The following is a 27,232-nucleotide window of genomic DNA, read 5'->3' as shown; positions in this document are numbered from 1 at the left end:
CTAAGACCATCGGAAAACACATATTTTTGATGGTCTTAGGAACTGAGACACCAATTTTATGGTTGGGGGTCACCACAACATGAGGAACTGTATTAAAGGGTCGTGGCATTGGGAAAGTTGAGAACCACTGGTATAGAGTCTCCTGTTTGGGCACGGGATTGGCGAAGAAGACATTCAAAGTCTCTTCCAATTCTGTTATTCTGTTAAATATTCTGCACAAAGTTTCATATTTCAGTGTTAGCAGTTTTCTGAAAGAAAATACTTCTAAAGCAAATGTTACCAAGTGTAAACACACACTTAAAACAATGATTAATAAACAATTAACAATATACATAATCCAGGAAGAAAATGGAAAGGTGGAGGACAGACTCATCAAATGGCATTTTATTACTGCTGATCGCTTTCAGGGGAAAACTCGAGCTGTTTGTTTTTCCAGAGGTATAGCACTTGTATCTATGTGGATCAAGGCAAAAGGGTTAAAGAGAAATTTGATAAGGAGGCTATGCCTAGGAATGTAGATTGGGTACTTCTCTTGCATCAAAGTACAGTTGATGAACTTTGAGTAGAATTATTAGCAACGTTATCACACATGCAGCTTTCAAATCGCTCCTAGGAGATACTGTAATAACTTAATGCAGTTCTTTGGAAAGGAGCAGAAGAGAAATTTTCCTCTGAATCGGTTCTTCTTATGCATGTTCCGGTAACCTGTGTACGAGACAGAAAAAAGCCTCAACAGATCTTTAGAAATTTTAATCTGTGTGCTTCACAGATGTAGATTTGTTTCCTTGATGGGAGGAGCTGAAACCGGGCTGGTACAAGGAACAACTTACAGAACTAAAATCAGACCTGCCCACTTTTTAACAGCTTTCCGAGTGCCAGGAGTAGAATTTGTATAAATGCAACACTTTTTGCTCAAAGTGGAGTTTTGTTTTGATTCTTTTAAAGCGGTACCTCTATAGTTTTTGCCACTCTTGGAAAGAAACTTCTGTACAAGGTAAGTTTAGATTAGATTTTACTTCCCTTGCCGGCTTCTAGTTTGCTTTGTTAGTTAAATGGCTTGAGGAGGAGGCATTCTGACACTACAGGAAGTGCTGATTTTCAGTGACGGAAAGTTGCTTCAACCCTGAAGTTGCCTTTGTTAACTTTGCCCTAATGATATGTCCAGTTTCCTGAGTATCACTATGAAGTTCGCTGTGCTTTGGTATTGTAAATCTATGAATGTGATCTCTTTTCATGCAGAGGACTGCAGGTAAATGAATGTGGAAGGAAAAAAGGACCTCAGGCTTACATGAGAAACCTGTTGCTCTTAAATCCATAATTTCTTTAGACTCAATAGATTTTTTCTATTAAAGTTAAAGTTAGTTTTTCTTGCTCTTAAATCAGAAAGAATATCATTGTTATTTGAGTTGAAGAAAAATATTTGCATGGCTTAATCAAGTTTAACCAACACTTTACTAACAGCTATATTTATATATTAATTATGATTGCTTTTAATTTTGTTTGTTAGGGACATTTAATACATTTTTGGTTTAGGGATTGTGCAAATCCAGAAAGCGATTAGGTAAATAATTATGATAAGCAAGTTATATGAACACAGACATAGTGTTTCAATATGTAGAATTGGCACAATTGTATGGGTTGTCTTTGAGCAAGCACTGATGCTGCTTCTTTGTATCTAGGAGATCATTAAAATATGGCCATAAGCTAAGAGTAGATGCTTAGAATGCAGAAAGCTGTAGATTCAGTTCTTAACATCTTTAGATCTAAATGGGAGATCTCTGTTTGAAATACCTGTTGATGGCTATTAAGAAACTAGAAAAAGTTATGGAGTGACTGGGTATATCATATCTTCCTTGAATGTCATGCATTAAGTACATGCTATCTTTGCAGAATAATAGCAGTGACGCTACTGGGTTCATTTAATATACTAAGCTACTGTTCGGTTTTACTCTGGTTTATTGACTGTCATATTGTCCTGATTCATGTGTAATTCTAATTTAAAAACATGATTTATAGCAATGGTTTGTTTCATACATCGTGCTTAGTTAAAACTAAGCCATTTTCAGTAAGTGTGGTATTGCAATGTGGCAACAAAAGCCACACTACTCACATTGTGGGAACAAAGCAAAGATAGCTGCCATCATCCGTGAGAAAATATCTCATCTTATCCAGGGAGTACCAAGGTGGTGAAGATTGTAGCACATCACAAGAATAAATCTGCTCCACCTGCATTAAATGAGTTTATTTGTTGCATGCTCAGCAAAATTTGAGTACAGTCTCATCTATGTATTTCTGTTTGACTTTTCATTCAGAAGAGACTTACAGTAAGTACTTTATCCTCTCTTTATTTCTTACATTTTTCATCTACTTTTCATCTGTAATGGGAAGGCCCATATACATTTTTAAAGTATTCCCTATTTACCCTGCTTAATATCTCTATATGTTAGGCTGTCAACTATACAAGGGTACCTTTTTCACAATTTCTGATCACTCTTGTATTCTGAGGCTGGGGGACAGTTTTTACATCTCAGGAAAATAACAGAATAACAGAGTTGAAAAGGATCTTTCAGGTCTTCTAGTCCAACCCCTTACTCAAGCAGGAAATCATATACCATTTCAGACAAATGGTTATTGAATCTTTTTGTAATAATGTGGAAACAATCCACTGCAACCCCATGCAATTATGGATAGTGCAGCTGCGGATAACAGAAGTTTGAACCTAAGCTAAATGGGGGTTTAAATTCCGTAACAATTGAAAAGTTCTCTGATTTATTTGGTTAATAAAGAGAAATATGTTCTGTGATCATATGCCATTTTACTCAGCAGAGTTCTCCCCTGCACATTGCTTATTTTTACTGTGGGGAAGTACCTTGCAGAAAGAGAATGACAGTATAACATCAGAATGCAGCAGTTTGCTAGTATCACCAGGAAATCAAAGAGAATTCTATGAATGCACCAAATGATGGATGAAAGGAAACTGCAAACCTAAAAATGCAGATAATATCGAAACCATTTGCTATGGACAATTTAATTAGATCTTTGTTTTTTAACCATGGATACTCAAAACCTGCAGATAATGAGGTTCACTGTATTAGCGTTTATTGTAAAAATTCCTTGCTAAATCACCTTGCTAAGGTGATTTAGTGTAATACTGTGTAAATTGCATTTTTGCTTACATATTTGCATGGCTTGTTTGCATTCATTGCTTTATGACAGATAATATGATTTTGTTGCAATCATAAAAACTTAAGATAAACCTTGGAAATAATAAGGAATGTCCATGTTAAACATTGGGTAATACACTTCAAATAGATAACTCTTATAAACTATTAGAATTCATGGCATATTTAATATTATTAACTAGGGTACATTTTATTCTGTGGACATGGAAATTCTTTATGGTTTAGTACTACTATTAAACCAATAAGGAGTCCAAGTTAAAGCATCATTTTTATATGCTTGTAATTTATTCTGTGTGGTTAGAAAGAAGCATAAATACAACTTTCTTTTCCCTGATTCCTTGTTTGTAATTATGAAATCTCCAAATTATTTAATGAAGTGGAATGAATGTATAGGAAGAAGGCTTGCCAAACTAACCTTGACTCATTTTCAATCAGATAATTTTCTTAATAGATTGTGGGAATGCTATTGACAGTACATCTTAGCTTCAAGGCATTTGATAAAGTACCTCAAGAAATTCTTATCAGCAAGCTAGTTATAGTAGGTGGATGGCATGATAATTAAGTGACTATCAAAATGGCTCAAAAATGTAGCTCAGTACATGAATAGTCCTCATTAAATTCAAGAGAAATTATCAAGCATGGACCCCCAAGGTTTAGTTTTGGGTTCTCTAAACATCTATTTTTATTAATGGCTTGAATGAAGAAATGGAGGGAACACTTATCAGTTTTTTAAATGAAACAAACTGGGTTAGCTACCTATCCTAGAAGAGAAAAATAACATTCAAAACTTTCATAAGTTAAATAGCTTGAAAGTAACTGAAGGATATTTATCAGAAGCAAGTGCAAAATTCTCTATGTAGGAAGCGAAAACGAAAAACACACATATAACATCTGACTTAGATTGGTATTTGTGAAAAAGGTTGGAACAATAGTACATTATAAAGTAAATATGACCCAAACGTGTCATAATATTTATTCTACTTCGCTTAGTCCCAACTTTGAGCTCAATTTCTAGTTCTGCTTGATATGTTTTTAGAAGGATTCAGATAAATTAGAATGGATTCAGAGAAAGGCAATCATCTTGAGAGGTAGATCAGATAGTAAACATGATCAGATGAGCTAATTCTATTGTATTATAATGCAATGTAACAGGAACCTTGCAAAATTTGAAATCACACTTTCCCTCCTCACATCCCTTTTACAACGCAAAAAACTAGGAGTGAGGTCCTTTCTGAGCTGCTTGCCTCATCCCACTCCAATTGTGGGTGAAGTTGCCTATTATCTGACCATTTCTTTGGCTGCATTTCTTCTCCCTGTCTCCCAAGGTCATTCCCACATATTATAGCAAGGAGGGTGATTAGAGAAATAATGAAGTGCTGTGTTGGAAAAGGGATTGAAGGAGTTATATCTTTAATGTCAAGACAAGACTACTGAAAGATAATTTGGTACAAATGTAATATTATGGAAAGTCGAATATGTGCTCTATTCCACAGCACAGGACACAGGTGTTCTTCTGATATAGCAAAGCGGAAAACAATTTAGTAGTGATTAGGACAAAAGTAGAATATTCTGAAACTGCAGATCTAGAAAAAACATAGCTCTTAAGTATACATTATTCTGCTTCACTTGCTATTTTGCTACAGGTCTTTGATCAGGGTCTGTTTAACATTTGAGGAGAGAAGCTTCTGACCCTAAGAATGCTGACAATGATTGTGGCCTTGTACAATTAATATGAGTTAAGAAGTTGCAGCTGTTCTCAATAGTTAAAATGTCTTGGGGTGTTATTTCAGGAATCGGATAGAGGGGGCCCAGGGTGTGTGTGTAAGACTGTTGGGATGGCTAAACTGAATAGTTCTGGCAGCCCCAAAACAAGATGCCTGTGTATACTAATATTGAGGTTATTGAATGCTCTTATGAAACAGTCCTTTCAGATTATTAGAATGATTTACTGACTAACAATCAATAATTAATTTGTGAACAATTTGCCATTGTTGTTCATGTACATTTTCTTCTGTTTCCCAGAAATTAACCAAACAGGAATTCTGGCAGCTTGTCCACCAGAGCTATGGCTCTGAGCTTGGCTTGAATATAGAAGAGATGGAAAGCATTTATTCATCATCTGAAGAGAATGGACAGTTAAGGTAAGGAAATACTATAGATTGCCACACTGTTACTGTGATTTTTGCTTTTTTGGAGGTTGTGTTTTTTTGATAGGATCATCTGTCGATATAAACTTGGTATAATTTATTCCATCAGGTACTAATGCTTGTTATCCAGGTTGCTGAAAACTTTTTATCTTTGGTGTCACTACATAATGAAACAGTAGTATTTAAATGTTTTTGAATATGCAAATTGTTTAGTTATAGACAGAAGATTCATTTTACAGAATCTTTATAGAAGATTATTATATAAGCACAACAAATATGGCATTGGTATGGTTGCTTGCATGCAATGGTATTGTCATGATTAAGAGCAGATCAATTCAGGTTGTATAGGTTTCTGGTCCACTTGAATAGGTAGGCAATACATCTTCAAATTAATGCTTGGACCTTGGACCTTATCATAAATTGACTTATTTAGCTATAAACTATTAGGTTTCTAAAGCAGAACTGAACATGCTTTCTATCCCGTTGCCACATGGTCTGTTCCCCATCCCCCCATTTGCCACAAATCTTCACAATAGCTAGCAACAAATGGTATGTGCTTAGGCATTGGCTGGGAAACACTTTGTTTTCAAACCAAGCCTCTACTTAGGCTTTGTTCTACCAAGTACTTATTTAGGTAGTTTGGATTTCAACTCCTGCAATCCCAAATTGGTAACTTCAATAACTGCTAGCTAGAGATCATATATGATGAGCTTTAGCTTGGAGAAAACTATCCTATCCCGTTTGTCCTTTTGCCTAGTCATCTTAGATGTGAGTAATTATACAGAAGATATTTGGGAAAATAAAACTATAGATGAGAAAGGGATTTTTTCCCTCATTCATGCAACAAATACAACACAATGGGACTACTTTTTGACAAGTTCTATAAAATGATGTTTCTAAGAGATAAAGACATCATTTTATGGTAGAAAGATTGAATGTTTAAGGCAGATTTGTTTTCCAATCTACTTTAAATCCAATACTACTGTATTAACAAATAGTTATAGAATAAGTACGAATTAACATTGTTGCTATTTTTGTACAGATCTAGCCTTAGTGATGAATCTGGAGATAAGGAACCAGCTAAGGCTGTTGGTATAGTTCAAGAATCCACTGCTCTGACTGAAGTTGAGACGGAATTTCTTACTGGAAACTCACTTTTAGAAGTAAGCTTTTAAAACATTGCTTTTCACTATAAATGCATTATTTACTTTATTAACTTGTTTTATATACCTGCATATAAATATATACTGTTTAAATATACACCATAGTTTAACAACAATATAGTTTAAATATTTAGAATTTATCAAAGCTAAATATAAAAATATAATCAAATAAATATTTTAATGCAAGGCAATCTATATAGCTACACAAATGCAGATTGCCTATCTGCTAATAGATTTCCCATATTCTTTGAGAAATCAGTTTTGTTAAATGAACTGTGTTATAAGCTATATCCAAAGTATGATAAAATAGCTGTTGTGGCCCCCATCCTCTGGAATATTCTCTCATCACAGGTGAGTTCCACACCGACATTCTTGGCTTTCTGGAAGAGCCTTAAAACTTTGTTTCGTTGCTTGGCCTGGGAGCTGATGGGGCCTATTCATTGGGGAAGGATGACGAGACAGAAAAGATTCTCATCACCAGATTGCCCATTGTCTAGATTCTTAACTTTTAACGTTTTTATTCTAATTTTAATTATTTTTTAGCACTTTTACTTTTTTTTATATTGTAAGCCTCCCAATTACTATATTAGTGAGTTGGGCAGCATTAAAATGTAATAAATAAAATGAATAGCTTCCTACACTGAATATAGTTCAGTGAATTCCTTATTGGTTCATAAATAAGCCCTTCTGATTTAGTAACACATTTTCCTTGTTGTTATACTCTTTATTGTTACATTTTATGAAATTACTGATGACCATTAATTTCTTTTTCAAATGAATTATAATCTTATATAACATATTTGCTATTATTCAGTGAATTTTTTAAAAGTAACCTACAAAATCAAATGAAAAATAGAAATCAAGCTAGTCATGCTCTTGTAGACTAAAATTCTTATTACTGTGGATATACTGAAAATATGTAGCATAGCATGGTGATAATATGTATATAGTTAGAAATTTGGATTTTTTAACAGGTTTCAAAGTATTGTCATTATATATAACAAAATCCTGTTATTACATATTATATTACTATACTTTCACTCCAACATGACTATCAAATGCTTTTTTCTTGGCATTTGATACTGCTAAGATACACGTACACACTCACACAAACAACCACAAATCAATCAATCAATTATCTATCTATCTATCTATCTATCTATCTATCTATCTATCTATCTATCTATCTATCTATCTATCTATCTTAGTATACCAAAAATCAGGCCACACTTATAATATTATCTAAAGTATATTAAAAGTCACGCCCCACTTATAATATTATCTAAAGTATATTAAGTGTTTGAATTGTTGAGGACTATCTGTATTTGAAATGTGTATAGATATGTGTGTTTTTAGAAGTTTGTGAGTGGTTTTGGAAGGGTTTAGAAGGTTTTTGTATTTTCTTTTTGGATAGCTAGGATTGTGAATTGTCATGTTATTAACTAATATGGCTGTGAGAATGATATTCTACTTTATTAGGTTGCTGAACCAGAGGAATGTTATTATGATAAACAAGACAAGAGGAATTCATTGATTCCTTTAGAAAGGAAGCTCTCTGATGCTGTACCACACAAAGTTTTATTACAATCCTTGGATGTAAATGAGAATTTTCCTAAGGAGAAGAGCAGTGCCTCAGAAAGTGATGAAGACGGTAAATAACGTTCCAGTCTTATTGTTCTGTACAGTACAAATTACAGCAATAAAAGAAAACAAATTGTCTTTATCTATGGAATCTACTTCTGCTTATCTTACGGCTAGTAAAACTGATAGAAAATGGCTGAGTATTGTGGCTGCCTTAGGCAATAGATCCTGAAGACCTTGAGAGATAGTGTCAGGTTGGAGGACACAGTCAGTACATGTAAACTGTCCATCCTGTTTCTCCTTCAATAGTTTATTACTTACTGTCAGGTTTGAAAGAAAGAGACAATAGAACCAGTTGGAGAGCTTCTGTACAAACAAGAATGTGGAAATATTGTCTAAAGATCATTAAAAAGATTTATATCTTGCCTTTTCTTAATTAGGAAGGTGTGTTTAATATGTTCACTGCCCTGAGTTATTTGTAAAAATGTTAAAGGTGGAATATAACTAGTCAAATCAATACATAAATAAATAACTGAAGGAGAATGTGCACAATACTTCTTCCTCCTCTTATTTTCCCCACAACAACCCTGTGCACTAAGATTGGACCGAGAGACAACGTCTAGTCCAAAATCATCTGACTTAGGCTTTCATGCCCAAGACAGGACTAGAACTCAGTCTCCTGGCTTCTAGCCTGGTGCTTCACCACTCAGAAATCATATTCTGCCAATGGCTGCTATTTTATCTTTTACATCAATGTGATGTCATTATGTGATCTACACAATATAAATTAGAAACAAAGCTACTGCAGACATAGCGTCAATTGTCCCTCCCCCTTCCCAGTATCCCTGGCTACTCCAAGGCCAACCACAATTATAGTATTGATGAAGCCTTTGTCATAGCCATGGATGAGGGGCACTATTCAGCACATAATGATGGTGATGCGGATACTGCCATAAGACCTTTTACAGACAGTGAAGTTTCTGTAACAGCCCGCAAATTGTTCCAAAATGAAATCTTCCCTAACACTAAAGCTTTCCATGACATGAGCACTAGGTTGCAATGAACGTAAGTCATTTCATGCAACAGTACTGTTTGCTTTACTTTTCTAGTAAATAATTCCAAAATTCTAGTAAATAATTCTGATTTGGACAATCCATTTTTTTGAAATGGTATAGGAGTATCTGCTTCGGGAATGGATTGAACTAGAAGACCTTCCAACTCTGTTATTCTATTTGTCCATTTCTGCAAATACCAGTGGGTGCTTAATTTTTGTGAGATTCTTAAAGCAATAAACATGTTGCACTTAAAGCAGGAGAAGACATGACTTATGAATTATCTTCATTTATATTAATCATATGGCCAGTGCTATTAATTACTTTACTAGCTAATTTTGCAGGTATTTTCAGTACTTGCCTGTCGTTATTCTGGAAAAACCTACCATCTCATGTGAAGTTTCCGCTGTTCGCCCATGAAGCCAATGTTGAGAAAAGACAGGAGACAACAATCTCAATTTCTCTATGTTATATTATTATTTCAGTAATAATGATCATACTGGCATTATAATCTGAATCCTACTGTTGTGGTACTAGTGTTTTATTTTAATGATGAAGAATCTTCCTTCCATACTTACAGTTACAACTCAGCTATTTTCTTTCTTTTTCAGTCCATTGATGAATTAAGATTAAATGATAAGCTGATAACATCTTCTCCTCCTCTTCCTCTCTCTATATGTTTCATAGTATCTTTGATTATTCTTTTGTAAGTTTTGTTTTTGTTTCTCCTGTCACCACCTTCAACATCAAGGAATGCTTTTTAAAGCCCTTCATAACTGTAGATTTCTAGAATCTTTCACACTTTATAGGCTAGTAAACTGACAAATTTTCATTAAATCTTCTAATTCTAAACTTCCATAAATGCTTAAGGAGTTTTCTAAAATAAACTTGGAGATTTCCAGTTAGGGGATTTTTGTCAGGAAAGTTGCTGGGAATAGGAACTATTATAGGAACCTGCATTTCGTAGCTTGATTCAAATTGTCTCACATAATTGTACCTTTGACGTCCCTTAAGTAGTGCAGACAATTTCATATTTTGGGATTTTTTTTTCCTGATGTAACTGTTACAGAGTTTTTAACCTATGTTTTAAATTTTTCTCCAGTAGCTGAGGAAGCCACCCTTGAGTGTGAACTCCATGGAAAACTCTTTATTAATCGCATTTTCCGTATTGGTGCAGATAAGCTGTTTGAAATGCTTTTCACCAATTCCCATTTCATGCAGACATATCTCAGGACTAGAAATATAACAGGTAAACTATTTTAATTTGTATTGTCTACATTGAGAAAAAACAAGTTAATTTCCCTTTTAACAAGATGAATATTTTGTGAAAAGCATCTGGTACAAAGGCTGGATTCAAATATAATGTAAACCCATTTTTTTTCATGGTTGCATTCAGATAATTAGGTCTTGCCTAGTTTCCTGCAGCTATATACACTTCTTTTGCTCTTCCCTTTGCTCCCTTTGCAAGCAAGTAAAAAAACTATAAGCAATTATATCTTCTGGATAACATCTGAATTGAGAATGTATTAATAATTAATAATCATTCTGAAACAAACTATGGTTTAAATTTAGCTCAGATCTTGGCTTTTGAGAAGGTTATTCAGCCTTTAGATATAACTGAACATTTGGATGCAGTATTTTGACTTTTTTTTAAAGCTAGGAAATGATTATTTAACGCAGTCACTGTCAGAATATAAACATGCTGACAAGTTTTGGCTTATTGGCCACCAACACATAAGGATTTGAATTCACAATTTGATATTTCTTTGCAAGTTATATTGAATTAACAAAATGCAGCTGGATACAATAGGTTATCATACTGTAAATAGAAGAATGAACTTATAAAATTGAGCACTGATCACCTGAGTAGAGAAAGCAGAAGTGCATCCAAACATTAGGTATGGATGCAGATAAAAATAGACTGTTGCAGAAAATAGTGGCGCTAATAGTAGGTTTCTTTTAGGGTATTGCAATTAATCCTAGGCTGCTGTTAAAAATACCAACATCATTTTGCTTTTGCTTTTATTGTTTATTTTATTTCATTGCTATTTCATTGTTTTCTTTTGTTTTATTTATTGTTTTATGTCATTTGCCTGGTTACATATTTACTTTTCTGTTCTGAATAGATTTGTTGTATGTTTTCCTGCCTCAACCCAACACATATAGAATTAACTACTGCTATAATTTGATGGGGTTAAAACCCCAAAAGGTTTAATATACATAGAAAAAAACCCAGAAGAAAGCACTAATTTATGGACAATCTCATTTTTTATTATAATGTTTCAAGCCAGTTTCACAATGATAAATTTGGAGATTAATTATTTAAAACCCATTACTGTATACCACATGTTATATGAAAATTTCATAATTCAATTCACTTTGCCCTTCATGGAATGTTTAAGGTTTCTAAATGATACTGTATAAATGAATAGCAATAATGACTTATATTTTTGGCTTTAGATATTGTGTCAACTTCTTGGAACCAAGATAATAGAGGCAATCAACTCAGGACCATGACTTACACAATTATACTTAACAATCCACTTATTGGAAAATTCACAACTGCAACAGAAAAACAGGTATAAAATGCAAGTGTGTCAGATTACACTGAACTGGCGGAAACTACAGCATACAAAAAGTTGGGCCCTATGCTATGTAGAGCTTTACAGGTGACAGCCAGCACCCTAAGTTGCACTTGGTAGCAAATTAGAAGCAGTGCAGTTTGTGGAGTGTTGGTATTATGTGGAAATGCTGAGCCAAGCCCATCACTGTTCATGCCACCACATTTTATAGGAGCCGAGGTGGCGCAGTGGTTAAATGCAGCACTGCAGGCTACTTCTGCAGTTCTGCAGTTCGGTTGTTCAAATCTCACCAGCTCAGGGTTGACTCAGCCTTCCATCCTTCCGAGGTGGGTAAAATGAGAACCCAGATTGTTGTTGGGAGCAATATGCTGACTCTGTAAACCGCTTAGAGAGGGCTGAAAGCCGTATGAAGCGGTATATAAGTCTAACTGCTATTGCTATTGCTATTTTGCAGCAGCTGAAGCTTTAAAAGAAAGGATTGCAAAGATGTGCTATCTATCTTTAGTTTCCATTAACAGAATATCAGGAAAAAAATAGAAGAAGTTGGGCATCATTAATCTTATTCTAGACTTGCTTTCCCCCAAACTAATGCTCTACAGCTGGCCTTGAGCAACAATTCCCTTAATTCCTGATCAGTATTTTGGCTTGGAATTATAGAGAACGAAGTCCAATTTCCACTTGAGGCAATAGGTTGAGAAAAGCTGTGTTAGGATATTGTGCGATCATTTTAAAAGTATACTTTCTTTCAAGACTTCTACATTAATTGTGGTGCAAAATTTATCCCAGTTAGTTTTTGAACATCAGCATTTTTTAAAAAAAAGTCCTTTTCTGCTTCCATAATAGGTGCTCCGTAAACGAAGCCACAAAGATCGGTCTTACCAAGTAGACGCAGAGGTGGTGACACATGATGTGCCTTACCATGATTACTTCTACATTGTGAACAGTTTTAGTATCTCTCATATGTCCGGTCAAAAATGCAGACTCCGGTGAGACATTTCATTTAATGACAGTAATAAAATTGGAAATCATAAAAGACAGCTTTTCGGTAAAACAAGGAAGCGTAGGAATGCCCAACTTTAATTTGTACACTTAGATGATTGGAAAATGATCTCTTAATAGAAAAAATATTTGCTCTTTTTTTAGTTTCACTTTTTTCCCCTATGAAAGTTTTAGTAGATTTTTTTTCAACAAACTAATATTGGCTATATGATTTACATACCTTACAAATCTATGGGTACATCTATCATTCAAAGTTATAGTTCAACAGAAAGTTCTGAAGCAACTATTTTCTCTATTTCCTCATTCAGCTCTCAGTGTTTGTGTTCAAGACAAGATGTTACCTTAGTGATCATGCTTTGTTTTGTGTATACAGCTTCTTACCTGAAGCTGAAAGCCTAAAAAATTGCTCTCAAAATGGATGAAAATACTGACCTTACCTATAGTTGTATTCCAATCAGTTGCTAGCTCTATTCTTGTTTGTTACAGGATTTCCTCAGATGTGAAATACAAAAAACAACCATGGGGGCTTGTCAAGAATATAATTGAAAAGAATACATGGGGAAGTATCCAGGAAAATTTCAAACAACTTGGTAAGTATTTTGTCATCATTCTTGACAATGGTATCCATTACTTTTATATTTAATTAGCTTGACTATTAAGAAATAGTGAAGTGAACTGCTGTATTCTGGGTCTATTGGTCACAAATGTACTTCAATACATCAATGCAAAAGTATTTTGCTCCATTCGGTATTAATAAGTCAAATTTAATTGTAAATTTTTATTCATTCTGATCCCTCTAGTGTTCATGCTTCAAAGTTCCAAGCAATCATTTTTTTCTGTTTAAGAATGTAAAACAATAGCATTTCCCAGGCAAAAGTTTTATAATTGATTTCAAAATGTTACTTCAAATCCATCTGGACCATTTATCCATTTATAACTTTCCAAAATCAAAATCTCCTTGTCTAGAGAGGAGTCATCTTTATTCCATCATGGTCTTAATGGAGCCATGTTCAGCTTGCTATTTCTTTCCTGGAAATCTTGAACCAGTTTATGATAATTCCAAGGCAGCAAAAAATAAAATAAAATCATATTACTATTCCAGTATTGTTTCTATTGTATATATCAATGAAATTTTGAGGGTTGATTCTGTATGAAACTCAAGATTTACTGAGTTTCAAAGTCAAGTAATTGGGTGTTTTTTGTTTTTTTTTAGAAAAGCTTATCTTGGATTCATTTTCTTTTTTCCTAGAATGTAACATTTATCAGTATATCAAATGCACATTTCTTGTTTTTTCTTAAGTGGAAAGTGCAGTTTCTGTATTTCAGTAGGCAGATCTGATTCTTGTCATACTGCTGACTTAAATTATCATTTTGTAAATATAACTGATTATGTGTTAATAGAGAGAGACATAAAGAGAAACAGGCATGAGTAAAATTAATGAATTTCTTAGTAGTGGAGTTTGGGCCAGCAATCTGTAAATGTCATAAAACTCCTTCCACTTGCCCACTAGATATTATCAGACCAATTTCCCACAATTCTTAGCTGGCATTAAATTTAGCTATGATTTCTGACAACAGAAATCTCAACAGTAGATACTGTTCCAGAAGGTTAGCTTAAAAAAAAATAGAAACTATAAAGTAAAAACTCAACAGTAGATACTGTTCCAGAAGGTTAGCTTAAAAAAAATAGAAACTATAAAGTAAAAACAGAAACTGGAAAACCGATTCTGTCATTTGTAGAATCAGAATTACTAGTGGAAGAATATGCAATAAACAAACCTATTGAGGATCCTGCAAAATCTGGAGTCCTAAGGAGGAGAAGGTGGATTTTACAGCGGAATTCAGAAGAGATACTTCCTAAACACTCTATACATGATTCTACAGAAGACAAAAGAACAATATCTCTTGGGAATATAGGTGGGTTCAAGTAGAAATACTTCTTTTTCCAGCAATTTATGAAATTGAAGGCATTGTTCATTTTACTACTAGAGGTCATAGTATTTCTGCACAAGTGTCATACAGGCTTTTCTTGCTTGTCCATATGCAGCAAATCCAGAGTATTTCAACATAAGTATGTGTGGTGCAGCTAATTGTAAATAAAGTTCAAGAAAAATGCTGTTGGCATACAAAGCCTTATATTTTGGATAATTGACATAAGCTACTTGATTTATTACTTATGCAGCTATGTTTGTATTTTTCCATCTAGAACCACCATTTTAAATTCTGAAATAATTATGAGCCTTTTTATCAAATTGCATTTACTTTCTAGAATACTGAAACTTTTCTTGCTATGTGAGTTATAGCACATTGAATGAGATTTCCCTTTGCACCCTCCAACTCTAATTTTAGACAATTTAAGTGGCAGCATTTAGTGACCTTCGCTGCTCTGAAACAGACTAAGCAGGATTCTGGCCTAGTTTATGGGTGGGAGGCCTACTCAATATATGAAGCTGTGGGCTAGAGTAGGAAATTTAAAAATAAAACACAACATAGAAAAAGGCAGAGACAAACCAGTTCTGTACTGTTACCAAGAAAATATCATGGGCCTGTCCATATAGTCATCAGGTTCAAGTTTAAGTCAAGCAAGTTTTTTATCTTATGTTCAAAAAGTATCCAGGTCAATCTGAAGTTTTTTTATTAGGAATAATGACTGTGAAATATAAAAAAAGAAATTCAGTATTTAATATTACATATAATTACGACGGCAAGGATTGCCTTTGCCCAGAAATGGAAAAACAAAGTAATTCCGAGCGAAGAAATAATAAGAAAGGTTATGGATTGTGCTGAAATGGACAAATTAACAAAAGAAATCCAGGGAAAAGAAGAAACAATACTACTAGATATGGGATAAATGGAGGAACGAAACAAGGATCAATGAAGGAAGACAACAAAGTAGTTAAGGAGAATTAACACATATTTATGTATCCAAGTGGTTTAAACTTACTAGAGGTAATCAGCCAATATAGCAGACAGAGAAGTAAGATAAGAGGGTTAAGAATGGTGAAATACAAACGAAATATAATAGAAGGGGAAACAATATAAGGTGAGCGATATCGATTGGAAATTGCTATTAGAAAGAACAGGAAGCTCCTGTTCCTATTGTATTAGGTAAATGTGGTGTATGTCTAAATTTTGTGTATGTGTATTTTATATGTTTGTAAATAATTTTTTTTAAAGTATCCAGGTCAGGCATAACCTTGAACTGTTTTCCTGCTTTGGGGGAGATAAATCTTCAGCAAAGGGATTTAGTAATTGGATTTCAAAATTAGAATGTTGTAAAGATATTTTCCTTGCTTAACAGGAATGAAGAAGAATGCTACAAATAAAACCATCATCATCATAGTGGCAATGAGTATTTTGTAAGTACTTGCTTGATACTTCTAATACCTCTTACAGCAACTAAATGAAGGCAGGCTCTGACTCAGCTGCTATTAAGACCTATAGCGTGGCAGTAAAAGTGGTGAAACAATACCCAGAAAGTCATCTTGCCCAGTACTTTGGTAACAGTATGACCCTGTTGGATATAACAAATTGGACCCTCTGTGCTTTCAATGCAAACACCTGTCAATTAGCCCCTTATCCTTTCCGTCTGATAGAAGCTTCCAGGAGGGTGACTGGTAGGGGTTCATGCAGTAATAAATTCCTCACTGCAACAGGAGACATTCCCGAGATCTTTTAAGGAGGCCCTGGTTTGTCCTCTTCTTTAAAAAAAAAATCTCTTAACCCCATCTGCCTGGAAAACTTTCATTCAGTCTGTCATCTTTCCTTTTGGGGGAAGGTGGTGAAATTGGCAGCTCCAGCAGGTCCTGGATGAAATGCAGAGGTGGGTCGCCATTTTTTTTTACTATTGATTCAGGCTTCTGCGCAGAAGCGTCTGGGTGGGTAGGTGGAGCCTCCCGCCGCCGCTACTACCAGTTCGGCCGTTCTGGACTGAACCGGGAGCAACCCTCCTCTGATGAAATGGATTTCCTGGACCGCTTCAGTCAGGATTTAGGCCTAACTATGAGACACAGACAGCCTTGGTTGCACTTATGGACAATCTCTGCGTGCAATCATTTTCACTTTCCTTGACCTCTTAGCAGCCTTTGATTCCATCTACCATCGTTTTATGGTTTATTTAACAAACAATTAAATATGAAGAAAAAATTAATTTAGCTTATTGATATTTGAGCCATAAGAAGATTGATATTGTATATGGACCCTTTCTTGAGCAGAAGAGAGCAGAAAAGATAAGCTTTTTGTGGATATAGTGCACTTAAGAAGTGATATGAACCTTTGGAAAACTAGAGTCCTATGTTGTACTAAAGCCATCGGGAGTAAAATAAGCTCTGTGCTTTAAACATTTACTGGGCATGAGGATTGTAGGTGATAGTGGTGGAATTGAAAATATAGGTTGTATCTTCCTTCCTCATACTTTCCAAATAATGTTTGGAATGTTTGCCTAGAAAGGTTTGTTGTTATTACTCTGATAATTAGCTGCTCACCATTCTTATCTGCAAGATCCTGTTTCTTGCCCCAAGCAAGAACCTGAAAATTTGTAATTAAGATGCAGAATTACTTCCAAATCTCAGAGATGCACTGGTCCATGCATTGTTTGATTTGCAAGAAGGTGTTTTCTTCAGGCTATAGAACGTCTCTGCAAAAGAGAGAGACTCCCAATTTCTTCAACTAACCCCCCAGGTGTGCTTATAAAGGGTCTGCATGGAAACACCCTGCTTGCCAGGAAAAAAATTGTCTGTATATCACAACAATGTACACAGGAAACCCTTGTACAGTGCATGGAGAAACCAGTGTAGTGTAGGCTTAGCCAAAGAAATTCACTGAATGACTTTGAGCCAGTCATTCTCACTCCTGTTGAGGTAAACATGGTGATTGTTATGGGAAAAATAGGAGGGAATGCCATGTATATTGCCTTGAGCTTCCGAATAAAAACATAACACTGAAATAGAGCACACCTAAAAGCTGTACAAAGGAAAATGCAGAATGTTTTGAAATTAGCCCTTTTCAGTTTCACACAGACAATCTTTTAATTTCATTGTCAATATCAAATAGCACATACCACATAGAGATTTGCATTCAGTCTTTTCTCCAAAGTGATCAAAATCAGTTATAATTGTGGTAGTCCTATATTATCCTGAGAATGTATATCAGGTGGATTGGTCCAGGAAGGTGAAAGGAGACATATTTAATTGACTGAATTTGATTCTCTTCTGTATGATCTGCAAACAGATTGCATAAAGGAGAATATTTGTGGCTCGGGGTTGAAATGTGGGCTCGTTTGGACTTGCTTGTTTTCTTGAAGATATTTCATTACCAAACTAGGTAACATCATCGGTGCTAGTTAGGAGTGTGGTTTGCTGTCTATTATGTTTTCTTTATCCACATTCTAAAGCAAGGGTATCACACTTGCCACGTCACATTGCTGTCACGTGACGTTTTTCCCAATTGCAGAGCTGGGGTGGGTATGGCCCCGCACGGGACACATTCGGCCTGCGCGCCATCAGTTTGATACCCCTGTTCTAGGCCCACAATCTAGTTTACAGTTGGACTCAAATGCCACATTAAGTTTGAATGTGAGATGACTAATGTGTTGTGAGAACACAGTTTGTATCATTTTTACAGTACTATACATACCTTACACTTCAAAGCTTTAATTATCTTGCTACATTTGTCATGAAGCTATAAATATTTATAGTATTTGTTCTTCCCATTAAGAATGCTTTTGCAAGATGATAGTGAACTGTTCATTTCTCTGGATTTTTTTTCCAGTTTAATTCTACTGGTTTTTCTGAATGTCGTATTGTTCTTGAAATTGTCAAAGATTGAGCGTGCAGCTCAGTCATTGTACCATGTTCAACTTCAGGATGAAGGGTCAACAACGTGAGTATTTTTTTGTTTTGTTCTGTCATTTGTCTTTCTCCATGCTCTCAGTGGCCTAATATTAGTGCAAATGTTAGATTTACATATTGCAGTTCACCTGAAAACTGAAGCTAGTGAAAAATGTACAATTTAGCAAAAACACTTTAAAATTGTTCAAAAGATCTGTATTGAAGTGGGAATGCTACCAAAGCACTTCCAGGTGGTTTTAGATGTATTATGCTCATTAAGATCTTCAAGCAGGATATATAATGCATAACTTTTTCCACTGAGATTCAACAGAAATGGACTCTGGATGGTATTTTATTTGTCAGAGAGTTGCTGTGCAGTCACCTAAGAAAAGCATTAGGTCTCCTGTAATACCGTACTACTGTACTCTCTTATTGATATTGCTGACTTTTGTTAATTTTTATTTTTGGTTGATGATTTATCATAAAAATTGAGGACATTGATCCATCTATGGCAGAAAACGGTTAACATTCTCTGGTGCATATCTATGTTGCCACTTTGCTTGATTGGTGGTGGGCTAGTTAAAATATTTCACTGAAGGCACCTAATCAGTTCAGATTGTCTTGGGGATGTCTAGATTTTTTTCTCCGGATGCCCACCAGGTTGTACTTTGCAACTCAGAGGTGAATAATTGCCCCAAGCCATCTCCCCTGAATTGCAGAAACCAAAGGGATTCCTTAATTATATAAAGACTTCAAGAAAATAAAGCTTAGGCCAATGCTGGGAAGAAATGAATTGTGATTGCAATCAACATGGTTATATACTCAACATTATTAATATTTTTGGCAATAATACTGGCCCTTAAAACCTGGCTGTTCCGACAGGCCTGGGGCTAAAGAGCTGTTGCCCCCGTCTCGAATGGTATGACTGTCGTGTGTTTTAAATTATGCATTGTTATGTGTCGTTTTTTATTTTTTGTCTGTATCCCCCTTCCCTGGTTTGAGTTGTGAGTCGCCCTGAGTCCCCTTCGGGGGGAAAGGGCGGCATATAAATATAATAAACAACAAACAAACAAACAAGTATTCTTACCAATATCCATTATTACTGCAGCTATAGATTTGAGTCTAGTGACCCTAATGTTACCTTTACCCTTTATTGGTAGAGAAGAGGAAGAATGGCCACTATGATGTTTATGTGAGTTTCTTCATGGATGAAAGAACTTGCATTCATTTGGAAATTAATGCCAGACAGTATGTATATTTCTGGATTTGAGAGGTGGCCTAAACCTTTTTGAGATGGGAGGTACCATCTACCTTGAAGGAGCAGAGATGTGTCTTCTCCTAAAGAAACTATCACTCAATACAGCAGTATTAAACAGCAACCACAATTTGTGACCTTCCATTTTGGGGAAAGAATTTGAAAACGGTATTGGAAAAAGCTATGGAAAATTCTAAACCCATTATCTAAATCTTTTTTTGGTCAGGATACAGGTCTCATCCATTTTGCTCACATTTCAAAGGTCTGAAAATCATTCTTTTCCAGTAACCTTTTGGGATTGACTTGTGTATTTTATTGTATTAATTTTGGTTTGTTGTACTGTTTTGTAAATTGATCTTAGTTAAGAGAAATTGAGATAGTGAAGAAATATTTTATAAATACATAAATAAATTCTGATTCAGCCACATTCAAAAGACCCAACTCTAGGGAAGCAGTACTAAGAGGAATTTCCTTTCATTTAAGCTTTGCTTTTATTAAAAAAGAAAACTTGCATACTTGGAGTGCTTGGGCATTTATTTATTTTTTCAAATGAGAAAGTTCTTAGTAATGGGGAAGGCCAGAAAGTCATGACAGAGAGCCTGAAAAAATATCATAACTCACTGTCCTGCTGTAGCACAGGAAAAAATAAATTAGGAATCTCTAGTACAACTGTTGTCACTAACATGAGTTCACTAGATAATGCATGGAAGATTTGAATGCATAATATTTATTTTTATGCCAGTCCTGGCAATTTACTTGCAAAGTCACTTGATTATTTGTCATTTTGAATGATCCTATAGTCTATTATTTTCACAACAATATGGGAAATGATGGTGCACTCTATGGTACTTGTAATAGAACAATGTCTTAGGTTTGCAAAAAAAATGTACAAAATGGTAATATTCTCTCCTTGAAAGTTTTCAGCCTTAATATTTTTGATAAGATAACTGAAATACTATCCACCATGCTGTAATCTAGGATATGTCTCAATGTGGATTTTTCTAGTAAAATTAATATAGAGATGAGAGCGTGATTAAATAACATGCTTGATGAAGCAAATATATTACATTTTAATGTTATGTTCTTTCCTTAGTCTAGCCCTTAATGTGGCATCAAAGGAGAAAACTCATCATAACATGAATCAAGCCCAATATGTGAAAGGGTTGTTAAAGGATTCTATAGCATTGCTTGAACAGGTAAGTATTCTGGTGTTATTGTTTTGAGCCATTGTATATGTAAGTACAGACATTATTATGAATAACTAGAGCAGTTTTACCCATCCTAAGAATTTTAAGATGTATGGACTGCAACTCCCAGAATTCCCAAGTCAGCATTCTGGAAATTAGAGTCCACACATCTTAAAGTTACCAAGGTTGAGAAACACTGATCTAGAGGATTAAGAAACAACATTGCTTTTCATTTACTTTCTAACAATTTTTGATGATTATAGCAAGTTAATGGTATTAAAACTGGTTTAGTTCAGAAGTCTCTTATTATATTCAGCAAGAATGGCCTAGCCTTAACTGTAACAGTATGAACTAACTGCTATACTGAATATGCTGTCACCTGAGAATAATGCTGAAGGATGCATTGTGCAATCTTTAAACAGGAAAGTTTGTATGGTTTAATATCGTTAGTACAGTAGTTGCTAAAATCTGAAACCAAATGACGACAGAGGATGCTGAGGATTGTGAAAAGCTCATTGTTCTAATTACTGGTGATTCACCCTAGAAGAGGGGGATGACATAGAACCAATCATTATCCGAAAGAGACAGCTTTTAAAAGCAGTTTGGATATGAGGTGACCAACTATCAATATAGTGATCTTGCAATAATCAAAGGTCTTCCTTCTGATTATCCTGACAAATAAGAAGGTAGATTAGGGAAGCAGATCTAGGGGAGTCCTTAAGCATACAAGAATATAAATTGCAGAGTCTTATCAGTGGCAGGACACTAACATAAATGGAGACAGAAGTTGAGACTGGTGAAGCCAAAATCAGAGAGATGGGAGAGCTTTATCTTTTCCCTTTTTTCATTTTGCGTTGATTAGAATTAGGAAGATTTCTTAAAGGTTCGGAACTCTTGGTGCCAATAATAGTACAGAAGAAAGTACAGAGTAATACAGAAGAAAGCTAGAGCTTAAATAAATGCTGGCTGACTTTCATTGGTATTATATATGATGTTATCTCAGTCTGATAATTAAAACAGCACTACCTGCCAAGTAAACTAGTGTCCTCCCCTTCTTTCTATCTTTGCAAGTCCTTATTAAGGGTTCCAACTGAAAAGGGGATATAAGAATATTTTCCTGTAAAACCTAGAATTGCTTTGAGTTGGAAATAATTACATTTCTGATTTAAAGTATAATTTTGTTGAGTATTTCTCATGCAATTTTGATCACTTCAGCTGAAGACCTCATTGTCTATGCTCCAGCATAGTTTTGATCACCTAAACACAACCAAAGATGGGAAGCCTGAAAGTTGATGTCACCAAAACCAGCTACTAAGAAGAATGAAAATATATTGCTGTGATGGTAAAGCTGCTACTTTATTAGTCTTTTCATCACAATACTTTTATATAAAATAAATGTTGTTCTGAATTAAGCTTCTTTTAAAAAGAATTTTCTTGTGAAATTGTGAAACTTTATGAATCTTCCTGACCCACTTGATGTCTCATATGTGTGTTTCTGTGTATATGTGTGTGTGTATGTGTGAAAACACTTTCTTGAGCTGTGAATACTGGTGGAAATGAATGTTTGAGAACACAATGAGAGCTGATAATTATATGTACATTAGAGATAAACACTTCAGCAAACCCTGCACTGTACTGTATAAAGTAATAAACACTGGATTTATATGGAAATGATAAAATGCAATATAAAATGTTTGGTTTATCACATGCAAAGTTTTTCACATTTTTCTTTTATCTATGTAAAAAAATCTTCAAAACTAAATTGTTCCAACATTTGGCTTATTTGTTCCAGATTTCTATGAATAAACCTAAATTTTACATGTAGCTTTTTCTGTTTGGGAGGAGTTTGTTTTATGGATTATAACATTTCTTCTCCTTAGTCACTATCATTTCAATTCTCAGAAATTCTCAGGGAATTTTCATTCATGTCTGGAAGTCATATTTTAAAATGACAACCCTACATATCTTTAAAAAGTAACTAATGTATAATTTGATTTATATATTACAACCTTAGAGAGCTCTTTGTAAGAATATACGTATAATTTTATAGTTTTATAGTTTTCAAGGCCTGGGGGATCATGTCCCTTGTAACAATTAAAGATGCAGACTGTGATATGTAAATGTTCTGTTCTGATAAAGAAAATTAACTATCCAATAAAAAATTCTAATTGTACTTCTGATAAAAAAGAACAAAAACATTGAAAGTGTGATGCAAATAAAATTATGAACATACAGTACTTTGATTATGCTGTGTCTCTTTCTGTTAAAGAAAGGAAGTAATCCTATTTGTGACTTCTGGTTAGGAGACATTATTTTCATTTGTCTTTTATCAAAAGTGCTTTATAGTCCTTATATATAAAACTAGTTTAACTGATGAACCAGACACACCCAAGGGATTTTGAAAAATAATTATTAATCACAGTACAACTAGTACTAATGTGGATGGCAATGTATTAGTAAGTGTAAGCTACTACAGTTTCTTAGTTTATAATTTGATAAAATAACAAACAAAGTTGCTGTCTCATCTTTGCCAAGTGTCCTTACCATATTATGTTACTGAAATACTGTATGTTACTCAAATATAAAGGAATGGCAATAGAGTCTTCTCACTTGTGATGTCCTAAGGAAAACAAGTGATATTTTCAGGCCAAGCAAAAGCATTCCTTTTACATTACTGTTTGATTTTAGACCATGCAATTAGTTCTACATTGCATTGTTTATAGTTGTCTGTTTTTGTTTTTTATTGACTATTGTTTTCTAATTTCACATAACTTCACTAAATAATCTTTCTTATTAGATTGACTATAATATAATTTTAAAAATTAATGATTTAACTTCAGGGTAAGTAGGATCACCTCTAAGATGACTAAAGACAAGACAAAAAGCCTTATATGACTCGACACCTGTGATTAACTCTTGGCATGAAAATGTAACTCTGTTAGATTCCTTTAAAAAAGAAAATATTAAATATAAATGTGTTATGTGTCATTTCAAAATATTAAACAAATCAAAGGGAATATGAATATAAGTGCTTCAAAACATATACTGTAGTTTTTGCCAGATTAATTTACAAAAAAAAAACCTTAAGGGAATAGATGGTACCTGCTCAACAGTAACTGTGAGATGCATCTGGGAGTTCTGGTAGATAACTTAATATGAGCTAGCAGTATGCTGCAGCTGCCAAAAACACCAGCTTAGGCTGCATTAACAGAGGGGCAGAATCAAGAGCAGATAAAGTGTTATAATACCTTGGCAAGAACACACATGGACTATGGCATCTAGTTTTAACTGCCATAATATAAAAAATATTGAGACTCTGGAAAAAGGCAAGGAAAAGCAAAAAGATCATTAGGAGATTGGAGGCTAAAGGATATTAACACATGCATGAACTAAGTATGTCTAATCTAATGAAAAGAAGGACTTGGGGTGATATGATGAAGCAATGGATGGAAACTAATCAAGGAGAGATCCAAGCTAGAAATGAGACATTTCCAGACAAGGAGAAAAATAAACCAGTAGAATGGCTTGCCTTCAGAAACTCTGGGTGCTCCATCGCTGGAGATTTTTTAAGAAGAAACTAGGCAGCGCTTTGTCTGAAATGGTATGGGGGTTGAAATGAAGACCTCCAAGGTTCCTTCCAACTGTCATTCCACTCCACTCCATTCCATTCCAAAAGCAATTAGAAAATGAAATCTCTACATGGTTAAAGACAAGAATATTATTAAGCTAGTTAATCCTGAATCTTTTAATGTAATTGTTACTTTGTGTCATAGACCTAGGCAAAAAGTTTCGATATTCCACCCACCAGAATTAAATAGCTGTCTTGTACTACAAATAGGTGAAAAAAACTAGATCACTTGTATTTCTTCTACTGCCACTTTGTAATAGGGGTAAGGACTCATATCAACCAGTTATCTTGTAAGTAAATGTTGATAAACTACCTCTGTTATATGGATCTATTATTATATTGTTTGTCTTCCCACAAATGTATGGCTCAATAGAAACATTTTCATGGAAATTTAAAAAATGGAATACAGCTGGTCAACTTACAACAATTCGTTTAGTGACCATTTCAAGTTACAACAACACTTAAAAATGACTTACAATTGTTCCTCACAACATTCCCACAATCATCTCATCAACATTTGGGTGCTTGGCAACTGGCATCTATTAGCGCATAATGGGGTGAGCTTCCATTACTTGGCCCAGCTCCTTCCCACCTATCAGTTCAAAATATGCAAATATGATAAGATAAACAGGTAAAATTGGTGGGGAGGTAACAGTGTTCGGTGAGCTTGGTGTATAGTATTCCATGACCATGGAAGCGTCTTCAGACAATGCTGACTCCCATGGATAAAAAATGGCTGAGCATGCCGTCCCCAAAGTTGAACACAATTGGACAATGGAAACTTTAACTTTATCTTATGTATTTACAACAGTTGTAGCATCTTGGTGTTATGTGATGGCCATTTGCAACCTTCCTAGATGTCTTTGAACAAGCAAAATCAATGGGGGAAGCCAGATTTGCTTACTACATGATTCACTTAACTGCAATGATTCACGTTAACAACCATGGCAAAAAAGATCATAAAATTGGGGCTGACTCACTTAATAATTGCCTTGCTTAGCCACCGAAATTCTGGTCTCAACTGTGGCTTACCAAGGACTACTATATACATAATGGCTGTTTAACTAATCTGAGATCTTACTCATCCACCTACATTATCAAAGGCAGGGCTAAAAACCATCACTAGTTTATAATTTGAACTGTTTAAGAAGAAATTTGATTTTTCTGTTTTAGTGCATCTTAGTGGCAGGAAATGGGCAGACCCTATATTAGCTTTGCCTTTATGTGTGAATATTAAGAACTAAGAATAAATGTATGTTTTGACTACAAAATGGATACCAATAAGTTCCTTTTTTATGGCATTGTGTTTTTCCTTATAATTGTTTCTTTTTTGCCTGCCACTAGCAAAATAGACCTGAAAGGTTTTTGCCTGCCGCAGATAAAATCAATCGATCCAATATCCTTCTTGTAATTACAGCATGGCATCGTAAATTTGCTGAAGTAATTTAACCATCAATCGATGAACCTAACTCATTTGATGGGGAAGAAATGCAAGACAGCCAAAATAAGCAGACCAAATCGATTGGTGGGCGAAACTCGGGAGCAAAAACTTTTGAGCCATGAAAGTAGTAAGATCCAAATTGTACATCAATTCAACATATTTAGCTCCTGACAACATAATTTAACCACTGTATATGGGTTGGATCTGAATGCAAGACCACAAAGTAGTTGGCAATTATACTGTTAACCTAGTATGTGTTGCTCTCCATATTTATAGTCAATGGAATCTTCACCAAGTATATTGTGGACCAGTTCTCTAAAGACTATGCTCACAGTCTGTAGAGATATTCAGTCTCCAGGTCATTGTTGTCCTAAAGGTGCTTTTTTAGCAGGCAACTGGACTTCTTTGTTTTTTCTTTGAAGACGTTGCACTTCTCTTCCAAAAAGCTTCTTCAGCTCTGACAGGATAGTGGGGAATGGAAGGATTTATGCTTCTTGCAGACAGCTGGTCATTTGCATCCTTTTAGAGGGTTGTTAAAGCAGTGGGAGTATCAGTGGTGGGATTCACTTACCTTCCCTATCAGTTTGCAAATATGAGTGTGCTCACTCAATTGCCACCTGCGCAGAAGGTCATGCATTATGTGGAGGTGGGTGGGCGGAGCCTCCTGCAGCCGCCGCTACCAGTTTGCCTGAATGGGAGAGAACTGCTGAATACCACCTCTGGCTTATCTGTGTCCTCAGGGTCACCTGAGTAGTGCTTCTGGTTCCTGTAGTCTGCAATTTTTTCTCTGGAAATCCATTCCTACTCCCACACCATTCAAAGGGTGTTCATCCCAAATTGTATAGCTAAAAGCCTGTAGAGATTCGCAGTCATCCAGGTCATGGTTGTCCCAAAGGTGCTTTTTCAGGAGGTTACTGGACTTTCTTGTTTTTTCTTTGAAGACGTTTCCCTTCTCATCCAAGAAGGTCTGACAGGATAATCCTTCCATTCCCTACTATCCTGTCAGAGCTGAAGAAGCTTCTAATCTGAGAAGCGAAACGTCTTCAAAGAAAGAACCGTTGCTGCCTCCTGAGGAAGCACCGTTGGGTCTACGCTCGCAGCTGTTCTACAAGGCAAGCCTGGGCACTAACTGAGATTCAGGCAAACCACGCCTTCGCTATCCTCCCGGCAGTGGGCCGATCTCCGTG

The 27,232-nt window shown here is 35.1% G+C and overlaps 1 protein-coding gene across 2 annotated transcripts; it reads left to right on the top strand.

The window, feature by feature from the left end:
• Positions 1–859: 859 nt before the first annotated feature.
• GRAMD1C (GRAM domain containing 1C) lies at positions 860–23,175 on the top strand. 2 transcript variants are annotated; one of them, XM_032219256.1, is made up of 13 exons: positions 860–994; positions 5,205–5,323; positions 6,372–6,492; positions 7,972–8,143; positions 10,231–10,374; positions 11,586–11,704; positions 12,551–12,693; positions 13,193–13,296; positions 14,447–14,623; positions 16,008–16,065; positions 18,476–18,586; positions 20,883–20,985; positions 22,192–23,175. In XM_032219256.1, the coding sequence occupies exons 2-13, from the start codon at positions 5,280–5,282 to the stop codon at positions 22,267–22,269; spliced, it is 1,374 nt and encodes a 457-aa protein (XP_032075147.1). In that variant the 5' UTR covers positions 860–994; positions 5,205–5,279; the 3' UTR covers positions 22,270–23,175. The 2 variants fall into 2 exon arrangements, with proteins under 2 accessions (XP_032075147.1, XP_032075146.1); XM_032219255.1 differs by having other exon boundaries at positions 10,228–10,374.
• Positions 23,176–27,232: the final 4,057 nt, after the last annotated feature.

Source organism: Thamnophis elegans, chromosome 6, assembly GCF_009769535.1.
Source record: "Thamnophis elegans isolate rThaEle1 chromosome 6, rThaEle1.pri, whole genome shotgun sequence".
Taxonomy (NCBI): domain Eukaryota; kingdom Metazoa; phylum Chordata; class Lepidosauria; order Squamata; family Colubridae; genus Thamnophis; species Thamnophis elegans.
The sequence above is the reverse complement of the archived record's forward strand: the minus strand, read 5'-3'. Positions and strand labels throughout refer to the sequence as shown.

What these genes read in the sequence shown, in the direction of transcription:
- GRAMD1C (XM_032219255.1), top strand. Translation starts at nt 5,280, where the DNA reads ATGGAAAGCATTTATTCATCATCTGAAGAGAATGGACAGTTAAG. An exon ending in CAGGACTAGAAATATAACAG is followed by an intron (nt 10,375 to 11,585) that starts GTAAACTATTTT and finishes TTTTGGCTTTAG; the next exon opens with ATATTGTGTCAACTTCTTGG. An exon ending in GGAAAATTTCAAACAACTTG is followed by an intron (nt 13,297 to 14,446) that starts GTAAGTATTTTG and finishes TGTCATTTGTAG; the next exon opens with AATCAGAATTACTAGTGGAA.